The sequence below is a fragment of the Paramormyrops kingsleyae genome, chromosome 4 (assembly GCF_048594095.1).
Source record: "Paramormyrops kingsleyae isolate MSU_618 chromosome 4, PKINGS_0.4, whole genome shotgun sequence".
In the NCBI taxonomy this organism is placed as follows: Eukaryota; Metazoa; Chordata; class Actinopteri; order Osteoglossiformes; family Mormyridae; genus Paramormyrops; species Paramormyrops kingsleyae.
In genome coordinates, this window is record NC_132800.1 from 21535477 (window position 1) to 21555098 (window position 19622).

At 51.8% G+C, this 19622-nt stretch overlaps 1 protein-coding gene across 17 annotated transcripts in view; it reads right to left on the reverse strand.

Moving 5' to 3' along the window:
* The window catches only part of LOC111840224 (disco-interacting protein 2 homolog C-like), a 112781-nt gene that overhangs the window by 22283 nt on the left and 70876 nt on the right, over nt 1–19622 (reverse strand). For 9 of the 17 annotated variants that reach the window (XM_072710850.1, XM_072710845.1, XM_072710844.1 and 6 more), the window contains 16 exons: nt 19102–19236; nt 18351–18470; nt 17966–18163; nt 13762–13853; nt 10201–10323; nt 7534–7657; nt 7225–7334; nt 5533–5635; nt 4775–4839; nt 4095–4188; nt 3303–3422; nt 2934–3048; nt 1743–1882; nt 1382–1518; nt 792–1000; nt 433–547 (listed from right to left, as the gene is read on the reverse strand). In XM_072710850.1, the coding sequence (XP_072566951.1) occupies nt 433–547; nt 792–1000; nt 1382–1518; nt 1743–1882; nt 2934–3048; nt 3303–3422; nt 4095–4188; nt 4775–4839; nt 5533–5635; nt 7225–7334; nt 7534–7657; nt 10201–10323; nt 13762–13853; nt 17966–18163; nt 18351–18470; nt 19102–19236 (2000 nt within the window). The remainder of the gene's footprint in view (nt 1–432; nt 548–791; nt 1001–1381; nt 1519–1742; nt 1883–2933; nt 3049–3302; nt 3423–4094; nt 4189–4774; nt 4840–5532; nt 5636–7224; nt 7335–7533; nt 7658–10200; nt 10324–13761; nt 13854–17965; nt 18164–18350; nt 18471–19101; nt 19237–19622) is intronic. The other 8 variants (XM_072710857.1, XM_072710852.1, XM_072710846.1 and 5 more) reach the window with 1 other exon arrangement.

Genomic DNA, 19622 nt, shown 5'->3' on the forward strand with positions numbered 1-19622 from the left:
ACATTGCAGATTATAGCTTTTCAGTACAGCTTCAAAAAGAACCAACTGGGTAATTAGCATGTTTGGGGGAATGGGTAGTGAAACAGGACTGAAAAAACAAATCGATGCAAAGAAACAACCTTTCGAAAAAGACAGCCCAACCTTTGACCGTGGGGTAAATAACTTGATACTAATGATGTCACGTGACTCTATGAGAGTCCCGCCCCCGCATATCTTAATGATGTCATGTGACTCTGAGAGAACCGCCCCCGCATATCTTAATGATGTCATGTGACTCTATGAGAGAACCGCCCCCGCATATCTTAATGATGTCATGTGACTCTGAGAGAACCGCCCCCGCATATCTTAATGATGTCACGTGACTCTATGAGAGTCCCGCCCCCGCATATCTTAATGATGTCACGTGACTATGAGAGTCCCGCCCCCACGTACCTGCAGCACGCGACTCATCCACTGGAAGCTGTCCTCCTCGGTGGAGTCCGGCCTCTGCTCAGCTACAACCACAATGCGCTCGTCGTGCAGCACAGTGATGGAGAACACAGCGATCCTGTGGGGGGCCGAAGGGCAGAGCTGAATCTGTGGTCTGGAGGCCAGGATGGCTGGAGCCACAGTAAGCATGACATTCAATCTTGATGTGTAGCGCATACATCATTTCCTGGTATGATAAATGTAAGGGGCGTTTTGTAACGCCTCCTTTTCCGATACTGCCAGAGACCCCCGGCTTTGCACATGGTTTGATCCAAGCCCCTGGACTGTACCAAGCACGTCAACACCCCCGTGGTGCCACCCACCTCCCCCGGTAGACGAACTTCATGGGCTCCACTGCCAGCGCCGTGGCCACGATGTCATCCGCATTGTGCCTCCGCCCAGCCACCACCATCAGACCGTCCATCTTGCCCGCGATGAAGACCAGGCCGCCGGGGCCGATAAAGCCCAGCAGGCCGGTCCGGGTAAAGGGATATTCACTGATGGGGGCACCGGAACTGCTCATGGGGAAGACCTGCCATGACCCAACACACAGCGGAGTTTACGTTTTACGTGGATTATACAGTATATTGTCAGTTTTAGTCATCTGAAACCCTAGTGGAAAAACTAGCCTACCTCCAGGCCCAGACCAACAGACATTTTTTAATTTTAATTCATTTAGCAGATCTTTCTATCTAAAGTGATGTACAATTCAGAACACAGGGTTAGACTGTCTCTGCAGTAATGGGGGATCAGGGCTCAGTGGCCCAACGGCAACATTGCTCTGCTGACCCTGGGATTTGAACCAGTGACCTTCTGATCACAGTGTCCTATTCCGCCAAGCCGCTCACTGATAATGGTGGACGCCGGCAGATAGAAGAGAGACGCACAGCGTCGGGCTGTGGTGAGCCCTCACCTCAAAGGTGTTCTTGGTCATGCCCGACAGGCCGTAGTAGGATGTCCCGGTCGCGATGGAGCACACGCACACCTCCCCGATCTCGTCCGTCTTGCACAGCTGGGGCACCCCGTCCGGCCTCACCACGCACATGAGCGCTGTGGGCAACACGCCAGCGTTCTTCTAGAATGTTCTATGCCAGACCACATTTAGGCAGGCGGAGCTCGGAAGCCACCACCTTTAGTGTCACGGCCTAAAACATCGGGCACATTGTCGGGACGGCTACAGCTGAGGCGTGGCACTTAATGACAGCCGGACGGGGGCGTGTCACACGTTTTACGGCACCTGTCACCCCAGCCCGATTCAGAGTACAGCGACACACCTCCTGGCATGACCGTGCCCACGTCCTGCACCGTCAGCACGGACAGCTTCTCCTCAGTGTCAACACGGATCACGCCATGGCTCAGGCCGTGCATGGAGAGAACACCTCTTCCCGGGGGCAGATTGCAGTCATCTGTAGGTCTGCCCCGAGAGGGCAACAAAAGGGAAACAAAACAGGAAAAACCAACCAATCAGGAAGGACCGATATCAAATCTTCCTGGATCCCCGGGGACCTCTGGTGAAATGTAGGTCAGGAATTACACAAATAAACAACGTAATAAAAAATGAAAAAAAGAACAACAACAATAAAGGTGCTTTTAACTAGGCGGAGACGGCTTCCTTCAAAATGAATCACCCGTAGGGAGCAGGTGGAGGGACTGTGTAATGAAGAACACCACCTAGTTTACTAATATTCAGTTTCTAATGCTAGTTGAACTTCATTCATCTTAATACCGATCTCCATTCAGCGAAGCACTTAAAATCACACGCAGGAAGAAAAACTGACAAGGAACAATTAGTGTTAGAGGAAGTCAAAGGCAATTAATATCGACGCAATCTTAATAGTCGGTTACAAGGCTGGGTTGCGCAACGCAAAGCAGATGTTTAAAAACAGCTCGGGGAAAAAAAAACTGCAGAAAAGTTAATGACCCGCATTTTGCACTGTAACGAGCGTCCCCCCCACCTCTGGGATAATTCATCTGCTGTCGGGTTACGCATCAGGAGCGACAGGCGACGCTCCTGTCAGAATGGGTCAGCTGGATCTCATGCCAACCTACTGCACTCGTCTGCCAGATGCTAATAAATGAATTATGCTAGTGCATGCAGAAGCATTCCCTGCGAATGCAGCAATGTCACAGTATTTTCTTAATATATGGCTGCAGATCTCATATTAAAAGAAGTTCTTTATCATTAGAAACATCAGTAGTAAAGTAATAGTAAAATCCATCCATCCATCCATCCAAGGGGTGACTCCCCCAGGAAGCAGAGGGTGTATTGGGGGGGGGGGGGGGAGCACTCATTGAAATACTTTGACAGTCACACACTAAATGCAATTTAAATATCATCGGTATCAAAATGACAGTTACATTAATTATTAAAAGAGAATTTTGATGCATAGACACTCGGCAGCTGGGATCTATATGAATACTGGAGAAGAAGGTGCTGGTGGGACGACGGCCTCTAGGGGGCGTACCTCCGGATGGCTACAGTGAGGGCCTCAGGAGAGCTGGCGCATGGACAGATGACCTCAGCACGAAGGCCTTTGCCCTGGAAGACGTTGAGAAACGCATCGCAGGACGAGATGGACCCTGGGATGAAGACCAGGTAGATATCATGAAGGAATCCCAAGACAAAGGTCATCACAAGCTTCCTGGTCCAAACAGCAGTAAACTGTGCATGATATGTTACTGTACTTAGAGATGGAAAGACTTTAGAAATCAAAGGAACAAAAAGTCAGCAGTGCCCAAGCCTACAGAACCAGGCACCCCGCGGAGCACAGAGCTTCAGGCGGAGCGAGTCAAATCACGAGTCAAGTCTAAAGAGGAAAGGGAGTCAGGCTTACAGGGGTTGGAGCCGTCGGCCACCAGGAGCATACGCAGCGAGCTGAGGTCGATGTCCCGCTGGTCGCGATGGGCGACCAAAGCCCAGTGCATGTCCCGAGACTTCACACATGCCACTCTCGCTGGGGGGTGAGGAGCACAGAGAGAGAGGGGGAGAGGGAGGGAGGGAGAGAGAGGGAGGGAGGGAGGGAGAGAGAGAGAGAGAGAGAGAGAGAGAGAGGGAGGGAGGGGGAGGGAGAGAGAGAGGGAGAGAGAGGGAGGGAGAGAGAGAGAGAGAGAGAGAGAGAGGGAGGGAGGGGGAGGGAGAGAGGGAGGGAGGGAGAAAGAGAGGGAGGGAGAGAGAGGGAGGGAGAGGGAGAGAGAGGGAGGGAGAGGGAGAGAGAGGGAGGGAGAGGGAGGGAGAGAAGGAGGGAGAGGGAGAGAGAGAGAGAGAGAGAGGGAGAGAGAGAGAGAGGGAGAGAGGGAGAGAGAGAGGGAGAGGGAGAGAGAGAGAGGGAGAGAGAGGGAGAGAGAGGGAGAGAGAGAGGGAGAGAGAGGGAGAGAGAGAGGGAGGGAGAGAGAGAGAGAGGGAGGGAGGGAGGGAGGGAGGGAGAGAGAGGGAGAGAGAGAGGGAGGGAGGGAGGGAGAGAGATAAACAGCATGGCTTAATGACAGCATTATTTACAATGATGATGTTCAATCTGGATAAATTTGTCAAGAAGGTAAAAAAAATTAAAAAAGTGGTGGATGAATGGGAAAGAGAGAAACTGGTCTTGCAAAAAAAATAAAAAATCTTACATCGAAAAAACTGATACCTTTGTACTGGCACACCTTCTGTATCCATGACAATGGGTTGACCTTCATCAGCGAGTAGGGGATGCTGATGACGTGCATCATGTTCATCACGCTCTGGTGGAGACGGGCGAGGCGGGGGGGGTGGTGGGGGTGAAAGTCCAGAACGCAAGGCTCCATTTACAACCAGAACACTGCAGACATCATCTGACAGAAAGATCCCCAGATTCGGCACCGCCAAACATTTGCTTCCTGGGCGTTGAGCGCAGTTTAAACGTAGCGAGGAGGACATGACTGCCCAGGCAGGTCGGCTGTACGCTGACAGGCTATAACCCAGACGAGAGGAGAGTGAACGACGCATCCTCCATTATGGGGGGGGGGGCATTGCAGGGGACACTCAGACCACTGGGGGCTTAGAGGACAAAGCACCCGTCCCAGACTAAAAAGTGCCACTTCATTTCCCTTAAGCGAAGTAAATAAAAGTGACAGTCTGAGTTATGGGAATCTGCAAATATTTGGTTACATGGACCACATAGTTTGACCTTCTCCCTTCTGAACTTTAAAGTTTTACACAAAACCAGCACTTTGAGGTAACGGAGACGGACTTGAACTCCAACCTCTATTTCCGAGTAAAGGCTGTAATCAGTACGGCCGCAGAGGGAGGACCTGAGGGAGAGCAGGGGTCGGGCGGGGCGGCTCTTACCGTGAGAATACCGTGCCACAGGCCGACGTCCTTCTTGAAGTCCAACACATTCACGATGGTCTCAGCTGGAAGGGACACGCAGAGATAGGTCAGCGAGGAGGACGGAGCACGAGCGTCACCCCGTCGCCATGGTAACAGCCCTCCTGGGATGAGGGTCTCCGAGGGATGGATGGAGAGGAGGGGGTGCCATGGAGTTCCCCTTCACTGGGAGTCACACTCACAAAGCTGGGTGACATGGAGTCCTAGTAACATGGAGTCCTTCCCGACTATGACTCCAAAACTTAAATTTGGATACAATATATTATGATTTATGCTGTTGCTTTGAAAGCCTTTACAATTCTGGTTATATTCTGAACACGGGCAGCTCCACTGAGATTTTAACCGCCGTCCTTAAACTCTCTGAACATGCCCTCATAAGGCATGCATCCCGTAAGCAGAACAAGGGGGCACCGTGATTCGGGACAGTGATTTACCAACTGAGCGCTGGAGTCCCGAGAGGGATACTGCAGTATTACACCTTGACCCCCGTACTTAACCTGCTCTGCTGAAACGCACGGCTCTATAAGCAGGTAAAACTGAATGTAACAGCATTATGCAGAACTAATAAAACTCTATTATAAACTCTTAAGGCCTGGAGACAATGACCTTTGAATTACAGGGGTTAATAGAGGTAGAATGCAACTAGCGCCCCCTACAGGGCTGGTGTTTTCATAGCATGGTGGGTTAACACATTCAAATGCATGTCCCTAGGGACCTACCTTCAGCATAGCCACAGGACTGGGTCAGCCCCTGGCAGTGGGTCAGCATCGCGATCCGCATCACCGTCACACCCAGCACACTGCCGTCCTTGCACGTCTTGTACTGTCCCGTGAGCCGGGTGGAGCAGAGTCGAGCCGGACCGGGCCAGGAGAACGTACGTTAGTGACAGAGGTACTCTCTACTGCCCAGGGCAGTTGTGCAAGCTGGAGAGCGACTAGTGCATCCGTGCTATTAAAAAAAGCCAAAACCTCCAGCTAACAAATTGTTTTTTTTTTTTGTTGTTGTTAAATTGTCTCCTTCATAAAAATTTTATGGATCAGCAGTCAACCTCATGTAAAATGGACAAACCATTAAGGTACCTGCGTGGTTCAGGAGCTGGGAATCGATCGGGGCATAGCTTAGCAAAAAGAACTTTAAGTACCTTGAGTTAAACTGCATAAAAGACGGCATGACAATGAGTCTGGAAATGCCGCCGATTATTGGGTAAGCATCTAAATTAAGGCTCTGATAAAAGCTCGTTAACTGAAAGCGAAAAGGACAAAGTAGCACGTAGATGAAGATTCTAGAAGATTCTAAGCAGTTCAGTGATTTTAACCATAGAAATGGAACAGGGCACAGAGATTGCAGACTGCAGACATGCTCCTATACTGTCTTTACAAGAGCCACAGGACAAACGGACATGGACGGCAAAGAGAAAAACAATGACAGAGCCAGTCAGCAGCTGTTAAACCATAAAACACAGCAATGTGTTATTCTGGAGGCAGGATCACACAGCCTTCCGTAGAAGCCAGGGGTAGTCCGTACTCTGGGAACGCGTCGATCTTCCCCGGCTGTCAGGGAACGAGGAGTAACGAGAGGAAGAGGATGGGCCGATAAACGCGCGTCAGTGGGTGTCGGGGCGCTGTCACGCCTCCACGCCTCGCGGTTCCACGCGGCGACCCCGTTCGCTGTCACACGGGCTGGCTCTCGCACTGCCTCTGAGACCGACGTGTGCGGTGAGCGGTGAAAATGACAAAAAAAACAGCAGGCCGGCCTGCCGTAAACCCAAACGCCCCCCCATAAACTGGCGCTTTGGATGTAAAATTAGACTTCAAAGGCATTTAAGGTCTAGGGATATGAAAGCTGACAGGAAGTAGGTGTTTGTTTCCCTTTGAGGTGGCTTCTGAAGACCCGACTTACGACGTTGACGCTAAATGAAGAGGAAAACCCGTGGATTGTAATCGCGCTCAGGAGTCTAACGCAGCAGTATTTTTAATTTGGTCTCCTAAAAACATCTGCCCTATTTCGTTCACTCTTCAGTTTATTACCCCGGGTGTTTAAGTGACGTAAACGGCGTCCGTATCCTCACAAAAAGATTACAGTGCGGCCTGCGGCCGTCCAGATAACGAACCAGCCAGTGATTGAACCTCATTTGGGTGCCGCATCTGTTTAATACATCAAACCAGAGACGGGGAAAAACGCACAAACAGCACATGCAGTGCACCAGCGTGTTCCCTAAGAACATCTCGGGTGGCTCCATCAAATGGATTTTATTTCAGCTTTGGCGATACCATCTCCTCTCCTTCTTAAAACAGCTTCTATTTCGATCCGAAACGTAATGATTTCGCTCCGTCGAGGGGGATCTTTTCTCTTTTAATCTCACTTCTGAGGTTAGATTTCAGCCCGTCGTGTTGCAAGAGCTGTGCTGTTACCTCGATGTAGGCCGTGTCGTTGTTGGCGTCCTTAATGTGGGGGTACCAATCCCGGGGGGGCTTGGATAGGTGCTTGGACTCCGTGACGAACCACAGCAGCTTGGGCCACCCTAGGGGGGGGTGTTAAAAAGGGAGCGTCAGGGAAGGGGGGCGAACGCGTGATCGCGAGTGCATGTGCACCCCCCCCCCAAGAAATGAATTCCTCCTCTGTGACGTGTGCTTTGCATGGAGCTGGGAGATGCGAAAATGCGATGGAGTATCGGCACGCGACACGGCCTCGTTAGGGACCCGCTAAAGGGCGGGGCTGACCTTTGAACTGAGGTATCTCTCCGGTAGGGCTCTTGGGCAGCCCCTTGTGGCAGGCGTCGCTCGTAAGGGCAACGGTGACCCCACAGCTACCCAGAAGAAAACCGATCTGCTGGCTTCCTGCATCCTGAAAAAAGAACATGGGTGGGGGGAGGGGGGGGGTCACAATGGAGCAGGGTGTATAGCCATCAGATATGTGGCAGCAGCTTTATCAGATGGGTAGCGTAATTATTCAGAAGATTTAATGCTACCTGTGGGTCATGTAAAGGTCATATAGGCCTTTACAAAAGGGAGGGATTAAGGAGAAACGGACAGTGACAGGAAGCGAAAGAGACAGACAGTGACAGAGAGAGAGGGGGAGACAGGCAGTGACAGAGGGACAGATTGAGAGAGACAGGCAGTGACAGAGGAAGCAATAGAGAGACAGGCAGTGACAGAGGGAGAGATAGAGGGAGACAGACAGTGACAGTTGGAGCGATAGAGGGAGACAGGCAGTGACAGACGGAGAGATCGAGAGAGACAGGCAGTGACAGAGGGAGCGATAGAGGGAGACAGACAGTGACAGAGGGAGAGATCGAGAGAGACAGGCATTGACAGAGGGCAAGAGAGGGAGAGACAGGTAGTGACAGAGGGAGTGATAGGGATAGACAGAAAATGACAAAGGAACCGATAGAGAGGGGCAAAGAGACAGAAGGAGAGCTCGATAGAGACAGGCACTGACAGAGGGGGAGATAGAGACAGACAGACAGTGACAGAGGGAGCGATAGAGACAGACAGTGACAGAGGGAGCGATAGAGGGAGACAGGCAGTGACAGAGAGAGAGGGGGAGACAGGCAGTGACAGAGGGACAGATTGAGAGAGACAGGCAGGACAGATGAAGCAATAGAGAGACAGGCAGTGACAGAGGAAGCGATAGAGGGAGACAGGCAGTGACAGAGGGAGCGATAGAGGGAGACAGGCAGTGACAGAGGGAGCGACAGAGAGAGACAGGCAGTGACAGTTGGAGCGATAGAGAGAGACAGGCAGTGGCAGTTGGAGCGATAGAGAGAGACAGACAGTGACAGAGGGAGCGATAGAGACAGACAGGCAGTGGCAGTTGGAGCGATAGAGGGAGACAGGCAGTGACAGTTGGAGCGATAGAGAGAGACAGACAGTGACAGAGGGAGCGATAGAGACAGACAGGCAGTGACAGTTGGAGCGATAGAAGGAGACAGGCAGTTGGAGCGATAGAGGGAGACAGGCAGTGACAGTTGGAGCGATAGAGAGAGACAGACAGTGACAGAGGGAGCGATAGAGGGAGACAGGCAGACAGACTCAGCCCTGGGCTCCCAGGCTCCATGCTGCTGAGCTCCAGCTCTCTGCAGGTTTAATGAGATCAGGGGCAGAACCAAAGCTACCCTGACGGACGACAGCACAGCCCGACAGGCAGATAAGGAGAGCAGACTCATCTCAGACAGACACTCAGCACAGACACAACAGGCCCTCAGGGATTGTTCTTAATTATTCTTACACATCTGTAATTACTCCACTCAAAACACTCCAGGACAAAAGCACTGACTCTTTTCGCAGTAATTAGGTTTTTTTTTTTTTTAAGCCTTGGATTCGTGGAATCTGCTAAAAGATCGAGAATTTTACGGAGAGAGCATTCCCTTTCCCTTCGCTTCTGAACAGAGGGGGAGAGGGGCCCAAAGTCCAGGAGGCCAAAGAATGTTCCGGCAGCCTCTAGGTTATTTCACAAAATCTGGGAAAGATTGTGACATTCCGGAACGCCTCTGGAGGGAGGGCAGGGCCCCGAGCCCCACAGACCGAGCTGCTCCTGGGCGCTCCGAGCAAAAGTGCGTCAGAATGAAAAAGACTCTGCAAGACAGCAAGTCTTGACACCAGCAGGTGTTTTACCTATAAGCCTGTTCTTCCTTCGTTTTGGAAGAGAAACAGATTCAGCAAGTTTTAATTCGGTTAAGGGTCTTAAGTTCCGTAAGCACCTTTCACACCAGCTTCAAGCAAATAGGCAAAGCACAGCACAAACGAGTGACCCGCAGTTTTCCGTGGGACAAAGGATCTTCTGGAGAGTGGGAAAAAAAAAGCACAGCTAGTCCCTAAATAGATCACCCCTGACATACCTGCTGTGGTTTTCACACTAAAGAAAGTCATTCTGAGAGAAGGCAGGGATTAGAGCGGCCTTAGCCGTCCCCGAGAGTGGGAGAGGGCAGGCGATGCCAAGTGAGTGCAACCGGCTCCGCGAGGGGGCGTTTTGGTGATTTATTCCGGCACATGGGCACCGGCCCCCACTCACATCAGGACGTTTCAGCATTAACAAAGAAAGACGACTCACAGTCGCCACGGTTAAGGATGAGCCGCCTGCAAAAACAATCTCCCCTTGGAAACAGGAAGAAAAAAAAAGAAAAAAATAGACGACAGAAAAAAAAGAAAAAAAAATCTGTTGTCTAAAAGCAACTCTGACAGAGTGTTCACTCCCAGCGCTGAGAGGTCCTCAAACACACCTGCATGCACCTATCAAGCAAGCCTCTGAACAGGTGACTGGACACTGTCAGGGTCAGGGGTCAAAGAGGCGTGGCTAATCATAAGGCTCCACCCTCTCTGGTTTTAGCTATCCTGAGATGCCACAGACAGAGAAACCCAGCCCCTATACACCCTCAATAGGATCCACACCTGGGCTCTTACCTTCCTCGTCAGGGGCACCTCGATGGGCACAGGGACCACCTCAGCCAGCAGACAGCCGTAGAACGCCACCATAAAGGCGGCTGGGTCATTGTTGGGGAAGACCAGCGCCACCTGTAGGCAGAGCGATTAAACACACATTCAGGCATTCAGGAGGTTCCCATTAAAGGGGCCCTCACAGATCATTAAAGGGAAACTGCTATTACAGCAGCTTGATAAGAGGGCTTTTTAATCTGAAATCAGGCCACGGAAACCTGATTACCCAATCGCTGTTGTCGGATACCTTTCATCTGTTTAAAGAAGCCCTGGCGAATCCTTCACGGCCGCATGCAAAACCCGCAGCGCGTCGCATCTCTCTGCAAGCGCAACGTGCTGGAGATAAGCACCTGCATGCGCCGCGCGATTTTGCGGCGGGTTTATCGGGAATTCCACTCCGCGAGTGCGACTTTAAAGACAGCAATTAGGTGTACGTGCGTCGCTGAGGCGCCGTGACCCTCGACCGGGAAGACGGAGCTGGCAGCTTGGGATTGGGCTCCACCTTGCAGATAGGGGCTGCCCACTTGTCCCCACAGCGATGACGGCGATTGCCCACTCAGCCGTCCTCCGACCCCTTATCCAGCACAGGATTCCACCATTTGTTTTTGTTGTTCTTCCGGAGGAATATTGACTCACGCCTCCAGGGACTGGATCCTGCTAATTCTGATTCCACCCACAGCCCAGAAACATGCTCTTATGCCAAGTCATGGCTCGAAATTGCCCATATCGTGTGACTGAGTGTGTGAGAGCCTGGGTGGATATGTGTGTTCGTGTGCCCTGTGATGGACGGGCATCCCATCCAGGGTGTGCCCTGCCGTGTGCCCTGGGATGGACGGGCATCCCATCCAGGGTGTGCCCTGCCGCGTGCCCTGTGATGGACGGGCATCCCATCCAGGGTGTGCCCTGCCGTGTGCCCTGTGATGGACGGGCATCCCATCCAGGGTGTGCCCTGCCGTGTGCCCTGTGATGGACGGGCATCCCATCCAGGGTGTGCCCTGCCGTGTGCTTGCTGGCATGGGCTCCAGGCTCCCCCGGAGCTGTTGGGGTTTTTGTCCCTGTGATACTTTCTGAAATGTTCATTCTCCGGGTCTTGCCTCTACCCCCAAGCAGGCGAGCCAATCACATCGCAGAAGGAGTGCCTACGCCCAGGCTCCGCTGACGCAGGCGAGCCAATCACATCGCAGAAGGCGTGCCTAAGCCCAGGCTCCGCTGACGCAGGCGAGCCAATCACATCGCAGAAGGCGTGCCTAAGCCCAGGCTCCGCTGACACAGGTGAGTGGGGGCCATGCTGGCTCAGACACGGGTCAATCGCACGCAGGAAACCATTACGGTAATACGGGCTGAAGTGCAGCTGACTCCCCAGCCCGTGTCGGAGGCTTGGTGCTAAGACCATAGACAGGGCAGAGACAGCGTGTGAGGGCGGTGGGGGGGGGGGATAAACCACTTCTACTCCGGCTGGCACCAGTTTATATCAGAAAGAGGTGAAATGAGGCTTCTAGACCCATGGTGGGTGGGGTTACAGTTGTGCTGTCAATCACCGAATGGGAATCAATAAAGCCACTGATGAGAAGTGGGCTGGACCAATCATTTACTACACAAACCATCCCCCGCCCACCATGGACTCCCAAGCCCTTATCGCTCTCCTTTAAAGGGGCTTTTTGATGCAACCTGCTCTTGGCCTCTTGGCTCTATTTTCACACTCTTCACTAAGATCTCCCATTCTGATTACATCTCCAGCTTTTATCTAGAGTTTGAAAAAAAGAAAAGGCGTGTGCTACACAGAACGCAAGGTCAATTTCCAGCAACAAAGATTTCAAAACAAAAATATCCCGTCTATGCTGGTCTTGGGAATCCTTTTGTTGTAGTAACACTTGCTAACCACAGACTACAAAACCGTGGCTTCCATCCAGCCCAAGACCGGGAGGACTCGGCCAAAACAACGGCTGGAATCTAAAGTGTACAAGACCACCAGTGAGCATGGATCTCCAGAGCCCAGTAAATAACACTGTGATCACAGGCCAGAGTCACAGTCTAAGAGGCTGTAAGGGATGAACGGAGCTCATACTGACGGGCTCCTGATGGTTCCCGTGTCCAAGGGCTGAGGTCTTCTTTACGTCTACTTATGAAGCTTCTGCTCTGGATGACGTCGCGTTACGCTTGGAATACAGTTACGTACTGTAAGTTACCTTATCTAATTCCGTAAATCTTAGTGAACTACCAAAGGAACTACATAAGGAACCACTGAAGGAACAAGTATTGAATAACACAAGTGAAACACTGACCTCATGTTTGTTCATCGTTAATGAATCGTGATGCATATTTTATCTTAAGGAGTAACTATATTTGTTAATGATTTGTTCATAATCTGTACCTTCAGTAGTAACTGTAATATTACTAAGTTTTTGTGACCCGTTTAGTAAAGTGTCACCAAATGAATACAAAAGCCTGAATACCACCGGAACAAGAGAAACACTTCAAGTATTAATGAGTATTACACAGAGTACTGAAAGCAGCTGCTGCCTCATAGGTGTAAAATTAATCAATCGACATTTCATCAAGTTTAAAGTTGAGGAATGTGGGGCAGCACCAGTTTTGCATTATTTTGACTGGAAGAGTCTCAGTGACAGAGAGGGGGGGTGATTTCTGGGGCAGGTCTGGCAGCTTCAAATACCATCACTGTGGGTTCCACAAGGGACGGTAGCTGACACAGGCGACGCACACACAGAAGTCTGATAGCACGACAACATGAGCTAACAGCAAATTGAACTTCAGCTCCGCGTGAAGGTGCAACTCGTCGCGTGGGGATCCCCGCCTTGCGTGACGATCCGGGGCGGAACAGGAGCGGCTCGGAACCAGAGGACCGCAGATGCCAGTCAAAGGCGCTTGCAGGCGGTTCTGGCGAGTACAGAGAAGCTCAGAGAAGGACGACGTGCTGCAGCCGAACTGCATGGATGCCTCACGACTTTTTTGGTCTTCAGAGAATAGGAGGAAAGCCATACGGCGAGGGGAGTCAACCCATCCTCACGCCCTCCTCACGAAGCCGACACACATCCGCGGCCTGGACCTTCGTCTCCCTGGAGGGGAGGTTCTGGAGGCCCTGCTCTGCTCAGGGTGACCCTTCACGGCTCAGGTTGGATCCTTACAGGACAAGCTAACGTCAACGGAAGTGCCTCAGAATGATGATGCTTTTCTACTCTGATGTGGAAGGAGTCGTCCATAATGAAAGTAACAGAAGTCACTATGGTTCCATGACACCAGCATCATGAGCTAATTATTCAATTTTCTAGAGAAGAATGAAGCACCATCCTTCTAGGCACCAAAAGGGCTCAGAAATTGTTCTGGAGCTCAGGGTGGTCCATAACCCTTTTGAGATACTATAATGGTTCCATTTTCTGACAACTACTCCATCATTTTTGCATTAACAATTAACTAGGTGCAGACCCCAGGCCCATGCTGCCTGCCGTCAGGAAGGAGCACCCCCTGCTGGCTGAGTGTGGCCCCGGCACGCTCACTCACCCGATCTCCTGGCCTAAGCATAGGCTCCTGTTTGGTTCCCAGCTTGTGGAGGATGTTGTAGGCTACCTTCATGCTCCGTGTCCACAGTTTGCCTGCAGCAGAAAACACGGCAGACAGTGAGCAGCTAGAAGCTTCCGGGTGTCTCGTTGAGAAGCATTCCGACAGCAAAGGGGCTTTTCCATGCGAACGGCTGCCGTCGATCCATCCTTAGTCAGCATTCAAAGCACAAATAAATACTTGGAGAGTTTGTGCATAAACTTACCAGACAGGTGGGGAGACGTAAAAAAAAAAACAGGGCAGTGACCAGAGTTGACTTAACCGCTACAAGTGCAGTCAGACATCAAAAGGCACGTTGATCCCAGCCAGGAGGGAATCAAGCGGAACGACGAGGAATAACAGAGCGGCGCGGCGCTCCGCCCGCGTCCTGGCATGTGTCAGTCGCCCGTCACCAAATCATCCCCGTCGGCACTTTGCCCGCAGGCCAGGGTTTCCGAAGACGGTAACCATGACAACCGCCTTTTCACAGGAGCGCCGGTGAACGGCGTGCCGCGCTCGCCGCCCGTGGGCGTGACCGTCTCCCCTCAGCCGCGAGGGAACATCGGTAACTACCAGAGGCTCGGCGTACAAACAAATAAGCGCTCTGTCGGCATAAAGGGAAGCGGGCTGTTTGCGCGACGCCGCATGACACAATTCCGCTCACCGTGATGGCAGCCTGAGCACTCAATGGCCAATTTTATGTCAATGGGCATTAAGTACGCGATGAAGAGCAGGGCTCCCGGCTGCGGTTTGCCGCCCTATCGCATCCCAGCAGACTCAAACAGGAGAAACAGCCAAAACACAAACACATGAGAAGCCGGAGCAGTTTAAATGCAATTAAAGACAAGATTAATCAATTCTAATATGACAACAGTGCATTCATCCATCCATTTTGCAACTGTTTATCCTGGTTAGGGTCACATGGTGGCCTGGAGCCAATCCCTGGCAACAACGGGCACAAGGCAGGGGCACACCATGCATGGGGTGCCATTAATTCACCACGGGCATTACAGAGACACCAATTAGCCTAACTGCATGCCTTTGGACTGTTTATTGAGACTGTAAAATGGGGGGTGGGGGATTCGAACCCCCAACCCTGGAAGCATGAGGCAAGCACGCTACCCCACTGAGCGACCCAATAACTGTCCGGCGATGTGTAATAATCTAAGTCTGCGTCCAAGTCTGCTCACAGAGGGGATGGGTTTTCTGTGGCTCCCTCTACCTCCTCAAGGAGCTCATGACCTAAAAGGCCGTGTCACATGACCACATGATGTCATCTGCCAGCAACACCCCGACAGACCATCTAATGGGATGGATGAAAGCTGGTGGAAGCGGGCAGCTGGGGGGTGAGGGGGGTCTGTTTTAAGCCGGCCGTGCAACAAGACACCAAGCTTCCTTCGGTCATTCGGAGCTCGGTGCACCCTCAGTCACGTCCTTCTCATGAATGGGTTGACAAGGTCTTACCTCCTTCTAAGCAAGTCCTTCCAAACAATGACCGAATCATCATAAAGGACCTTTTGTTCAGGAGTGCAAGCTAAAATAAGACACGCGCCTGATTTTTCATACCAGTAACTTCCCAGTCAGAATATGTAAATCCTAGACAATGCCTTTTACATCTGCAGAACCGCAGTGATGACCAGGGCAGCGCCTCGTATCAAGGACCCCGTCAGCCAGAGAGACGCAGAAGCTGACGTGACCTAAACCACCGAAACCGTAGGACGCGCTACATTTACATTTATGTTGCTGCGAGCGGCAAGAAATGTAATCTGGTGTGAGGCAGCTTTTATAAAACAGTCAGCGGGAGTGTGGATCCCTCCTCAGAAGCTGGAGCTGGAGAGGGGAATGAGAGAGACGGCGTGTGACACCAGAGGCCCCGGCTCAGGGGCCCCGGCACAGGGGCCCCGGCACAGGAGCCCGCGGCGGTCCAGCCCTGCCTCAGCAGCATTTCACAGTCTGACGAGCAAAATCAATACGCTCCCACCGGCGAACAGAAATGCACTTTCTCATCGCCTGCGGACGTAATGGGCCATTCTCCCTCTGCCGCGGCAGCCATCCCCGTGAAAGACGCACGCGCACTCCAGAGGACAGACGCTAACGTAAGCTCTTCCCTGAGCAATAAAAGCAGCAGATAATCTGGGAGTCAAGGAAATCAAATTTCGGGTGCGATCGGATTTCCCGCAGTTCGTGTTTCAAGTTTTTATTGTCACGTGTTCGGAGGAACGCAGAGAAATTCTTCTGCCACAGATGCAGAGGAGGGGAAAAGTGCATGGGGGGGGGGGGGGGGCGGGCAATGGGGCAAAAATCTGTGTGATAAAGGACAAAACAGCGATGCAATTCAGGACAAGACAAAAGAGAGCGATACAGGAAGTGGAACAATAAAAGCGCAATAAGTAGGTGGTCCTCTAAGGTTCATGGGGGAGAAGGATGGTGAAGAACTCATGATGAGGAACATGGGAGCTGGGGATGAGGAGAAGCACAGCGGAGACATACAATGAACGAATTTAGAACATACAAGGTGATGAACTGAAACGTGATTGGGCGCTTGAGGAACATGTGACTCCCTGACATCCATATATGGTGGATGCAGCCGCACCCAAAAGGTCATCGCATGAACAGTTGGGGTGCCATCCTCCACAAAGGCAGGCCTGCTCATACCAGCCAGCGCTATGCAATAATAGCATCACACAGCCTGGGAGGTGATCACATTACAGACATTCACCTCCATGATAGAGTGGCTGCCTACGGAATCTCTCTCGGGGAGTGGGGGTTTAAAAAAAGACACCTGGGAGAGAAAGGTGATGGTACCCATCTGTGTAACACAGTGTTTCCCAATCCGGGCCCCGGGGAGCCACAGACGGTCCACACGTTTACTCCCGACCAGGAGCTGGGAGGGAGCAAAAATGTGGATTGCCTGGAAGGGGGCTCGGAGGGAGCGAAAACCTGGACTGTGTGTGGGTCCCGGATTGGAAAAAAACTGTCATAAAATGTCTGCAAACGCTATTAATTAAGAGCAAGGTCAGAGGGAGAACAGCCGCCAAGGCTGGGACTCAGATGCTACGTCCTCCGGGCCCGTCGGCTCAGTTTCCATAAAATCAAATCTAGCCGATTGAGCTGTCAGTCTTCGCATGGATCCAAGAATAAACAAACACCACAAACAATTATGTCTCTTCATATTCCGTGTACAGAAACAGAATTATCAGAAACGAGATCTAATTAAGGTTTTTAACATAATAATTGAGAAAGCCGGAATCCAATTATGAGCCGTAAATTGTTTGCCTTGTCCATCACTCTGAAACAATCCTCTCCCCCTAAAAAAACAGGTGATTTTAAGAGCTGCTTGTTAAAGCCACACAATGTGCTTCAATGAAAACAGCAGGAAATCAAACAATGGCACACAGTAGCGCTTTTCCACCTCTGGGTGCGGAACAGGAACAGGAACAGGAACAGGAACACCTGACTCTTAGATGACAGGATTACCTTCTGTCCCTCCATATAAGCTGGCCCCCCTGCCCCCAACTGACTTCCAGTAATATAGATATTTAAGAGAAGAAAATGCACACTGCACATACAATATGTCACAGGGCCACTGGTAAGAATATCAAGACAGCAGAACAGGGAATTTACCAAAACAAAATCACAGAACTAAATCAGATTAGGCCTGGGGTGAGTTTCGCTGTGCAGCTCAAGCGATTATCCCTAGAAATAACAAATGCTTCTGGTTTATGAATAATTAGATTAGTGACAGATGCCATGGTCGATGCTTTGTTTCTTATTGGGGGGGGGGGGGGGGGGGGGGGGCAGGGTGACCCCACAGGGGTCACTCAGAGGCTTATAGCTGAAAACCAGTCACCTGGCAACAAGGGAATGTATGCGCCGAAGAACCAATTAACTAATGACTGAAATCACAGATAAACCGTAATGTGACCCCCCCCCCCCCCCTCCGCCACAGCCACTGTCATTTATTTTATATTATTACGTTCAACTGAATTAACTAAAACCCAGAAAAAACAAAGCTGGTCATATTATGCAAGCCATCCATCCATCCATCCATCCAGGGTAGGGTCATATGACTGCCCAAACCTGAAGACCCTGCAGTTTAACTGGAATTCCTCCAGCCTGTTTACCTGTCCCTTTCTCCCCACCCTGGCTGTGAGCTGACTGCACTCACCGTAGGTGAGGACGTAAAGTGCTTTGCCGTTGGTGTCCATGGTGGTCAGACAGGGCGCCTTGGGCGAGATGGTGCCCCACCGCTGCAGGGCCGCCTCCAGGGACGGCGGCCAGTTGGTCACCACTCCCATCTGCTCGCCGCGGATGGCCAGCATCTGGGCACCTTCGGGCCGCGGCTGGTTGGGGTCCGGCTGTTGGACTGCCAGATACGCTGTGAATGATCTCGCCCTGGATCAACACTGTGAGCTCAGCAGGCCAGGGTGGGAGTTCTGGATCAATGACCCGCCCACGTTTTGGGGCCAAGTGGCCCTACCTGCCCCTTCTCCGTCATCCCATCCAGCCACCCCCAGACAGGGCGTGTCGACCCACGTACGCATCACACATACCCTCCAGGAGCTCCTCGAAGTCATCCACGAAGAACTCCCTCAGCGGCGGCCTCTTCGGCCTCTTCAGGGTGTTCACCAGCTGCTGGATCTTGGCTGAGACACGGCTGCTGACGGGGACTCCTGCGGAAGAGGAGCGGGCAAAGCCGCCATTGGCAGGAACCCAGCAGGACCGTGTCTTTTTTTAGAAACACTTTTTGAACGGCAGAAAACGCATCCCGCTCACAACATTATCGACTAAAACGTCTGATGGGCTCGCCGTAATAACAGAGATGTGCTTCCCGGGAGAGATGAAATGCAATAAAAAAAAGGACCCGGTGCTTAAATATCCAGGCGTCGTTTTCCTCGGAGTGGGGTGTCGGAGATAACTACCGCCAGGTGATGCAACGGAAGCATCCCCAGGCAAAACCGTTACGTCTAGAGTTACCGCGGCTCTGTACCAGCGCCAGCCGGCCTCCGCGCGCCGTTTCTCATCCTCACTGTCAATTACGTCGGTGAGCGTGAACAGAGGGAAGACGCCCCGGGTCAAAGTGCAGACGTATTCGCATGAAAGTCGATGCCCCTGTGTTGATCTCCCAGAGTCCCTCCCATTGGTGTTTCCCTGGAAACCATATGCTCACAGACGACATTAATAGGTTAAAAATACACTAACATTCAGGCAGGCGTGGGGGCCAACAGACACCAGCCCTCGGCCCATGGCCCTGCCCCTCCCCTCGCCTCTGCCCCTCCCCAGACCCCCTCCCCCGAGCCTCACCATCTCCAGTCTCCATGAGCTCGGCGTTGCCGTATTTGGTGACGGGCCGGGGAGTGGTGGACACCTGTGGTCTCTCCACCTGGGCGCTGTGCTCTGATGCGTAGCTGGTGACATCTGGGGGCGCCGAGTGGTTTTCTGGGCAGGGTCATGGAGGGAACCTTGTTAATCACAGCGTGACAGTGTGTGTGTGGGGGGGGGGGGTTAGGGAAGGGGGAAGGGAAATCAGCCAAGTAGCATGTGTGCGAAACGTGTGTAATGGATGGGAAAATGGGACGGGGCTCCAGACAGGAGCACTGCTTCTGAGGATTAAACAAAATACCCACTGGAACTAAATGTCCCACAATGCACCTCTCAGTACAACAGCCTGCTACCCATTAACCAGCAGATGCAAAAATCAGATCCTTCTATGAGCATGTCTTATTCCATACAAGACAAGCCAGATAAACAGGGACAATAAAGACTGAGGAACAGAAAACCCACAATCTACAGCCTAAATGACGCATGATACTTATTAAGACTCT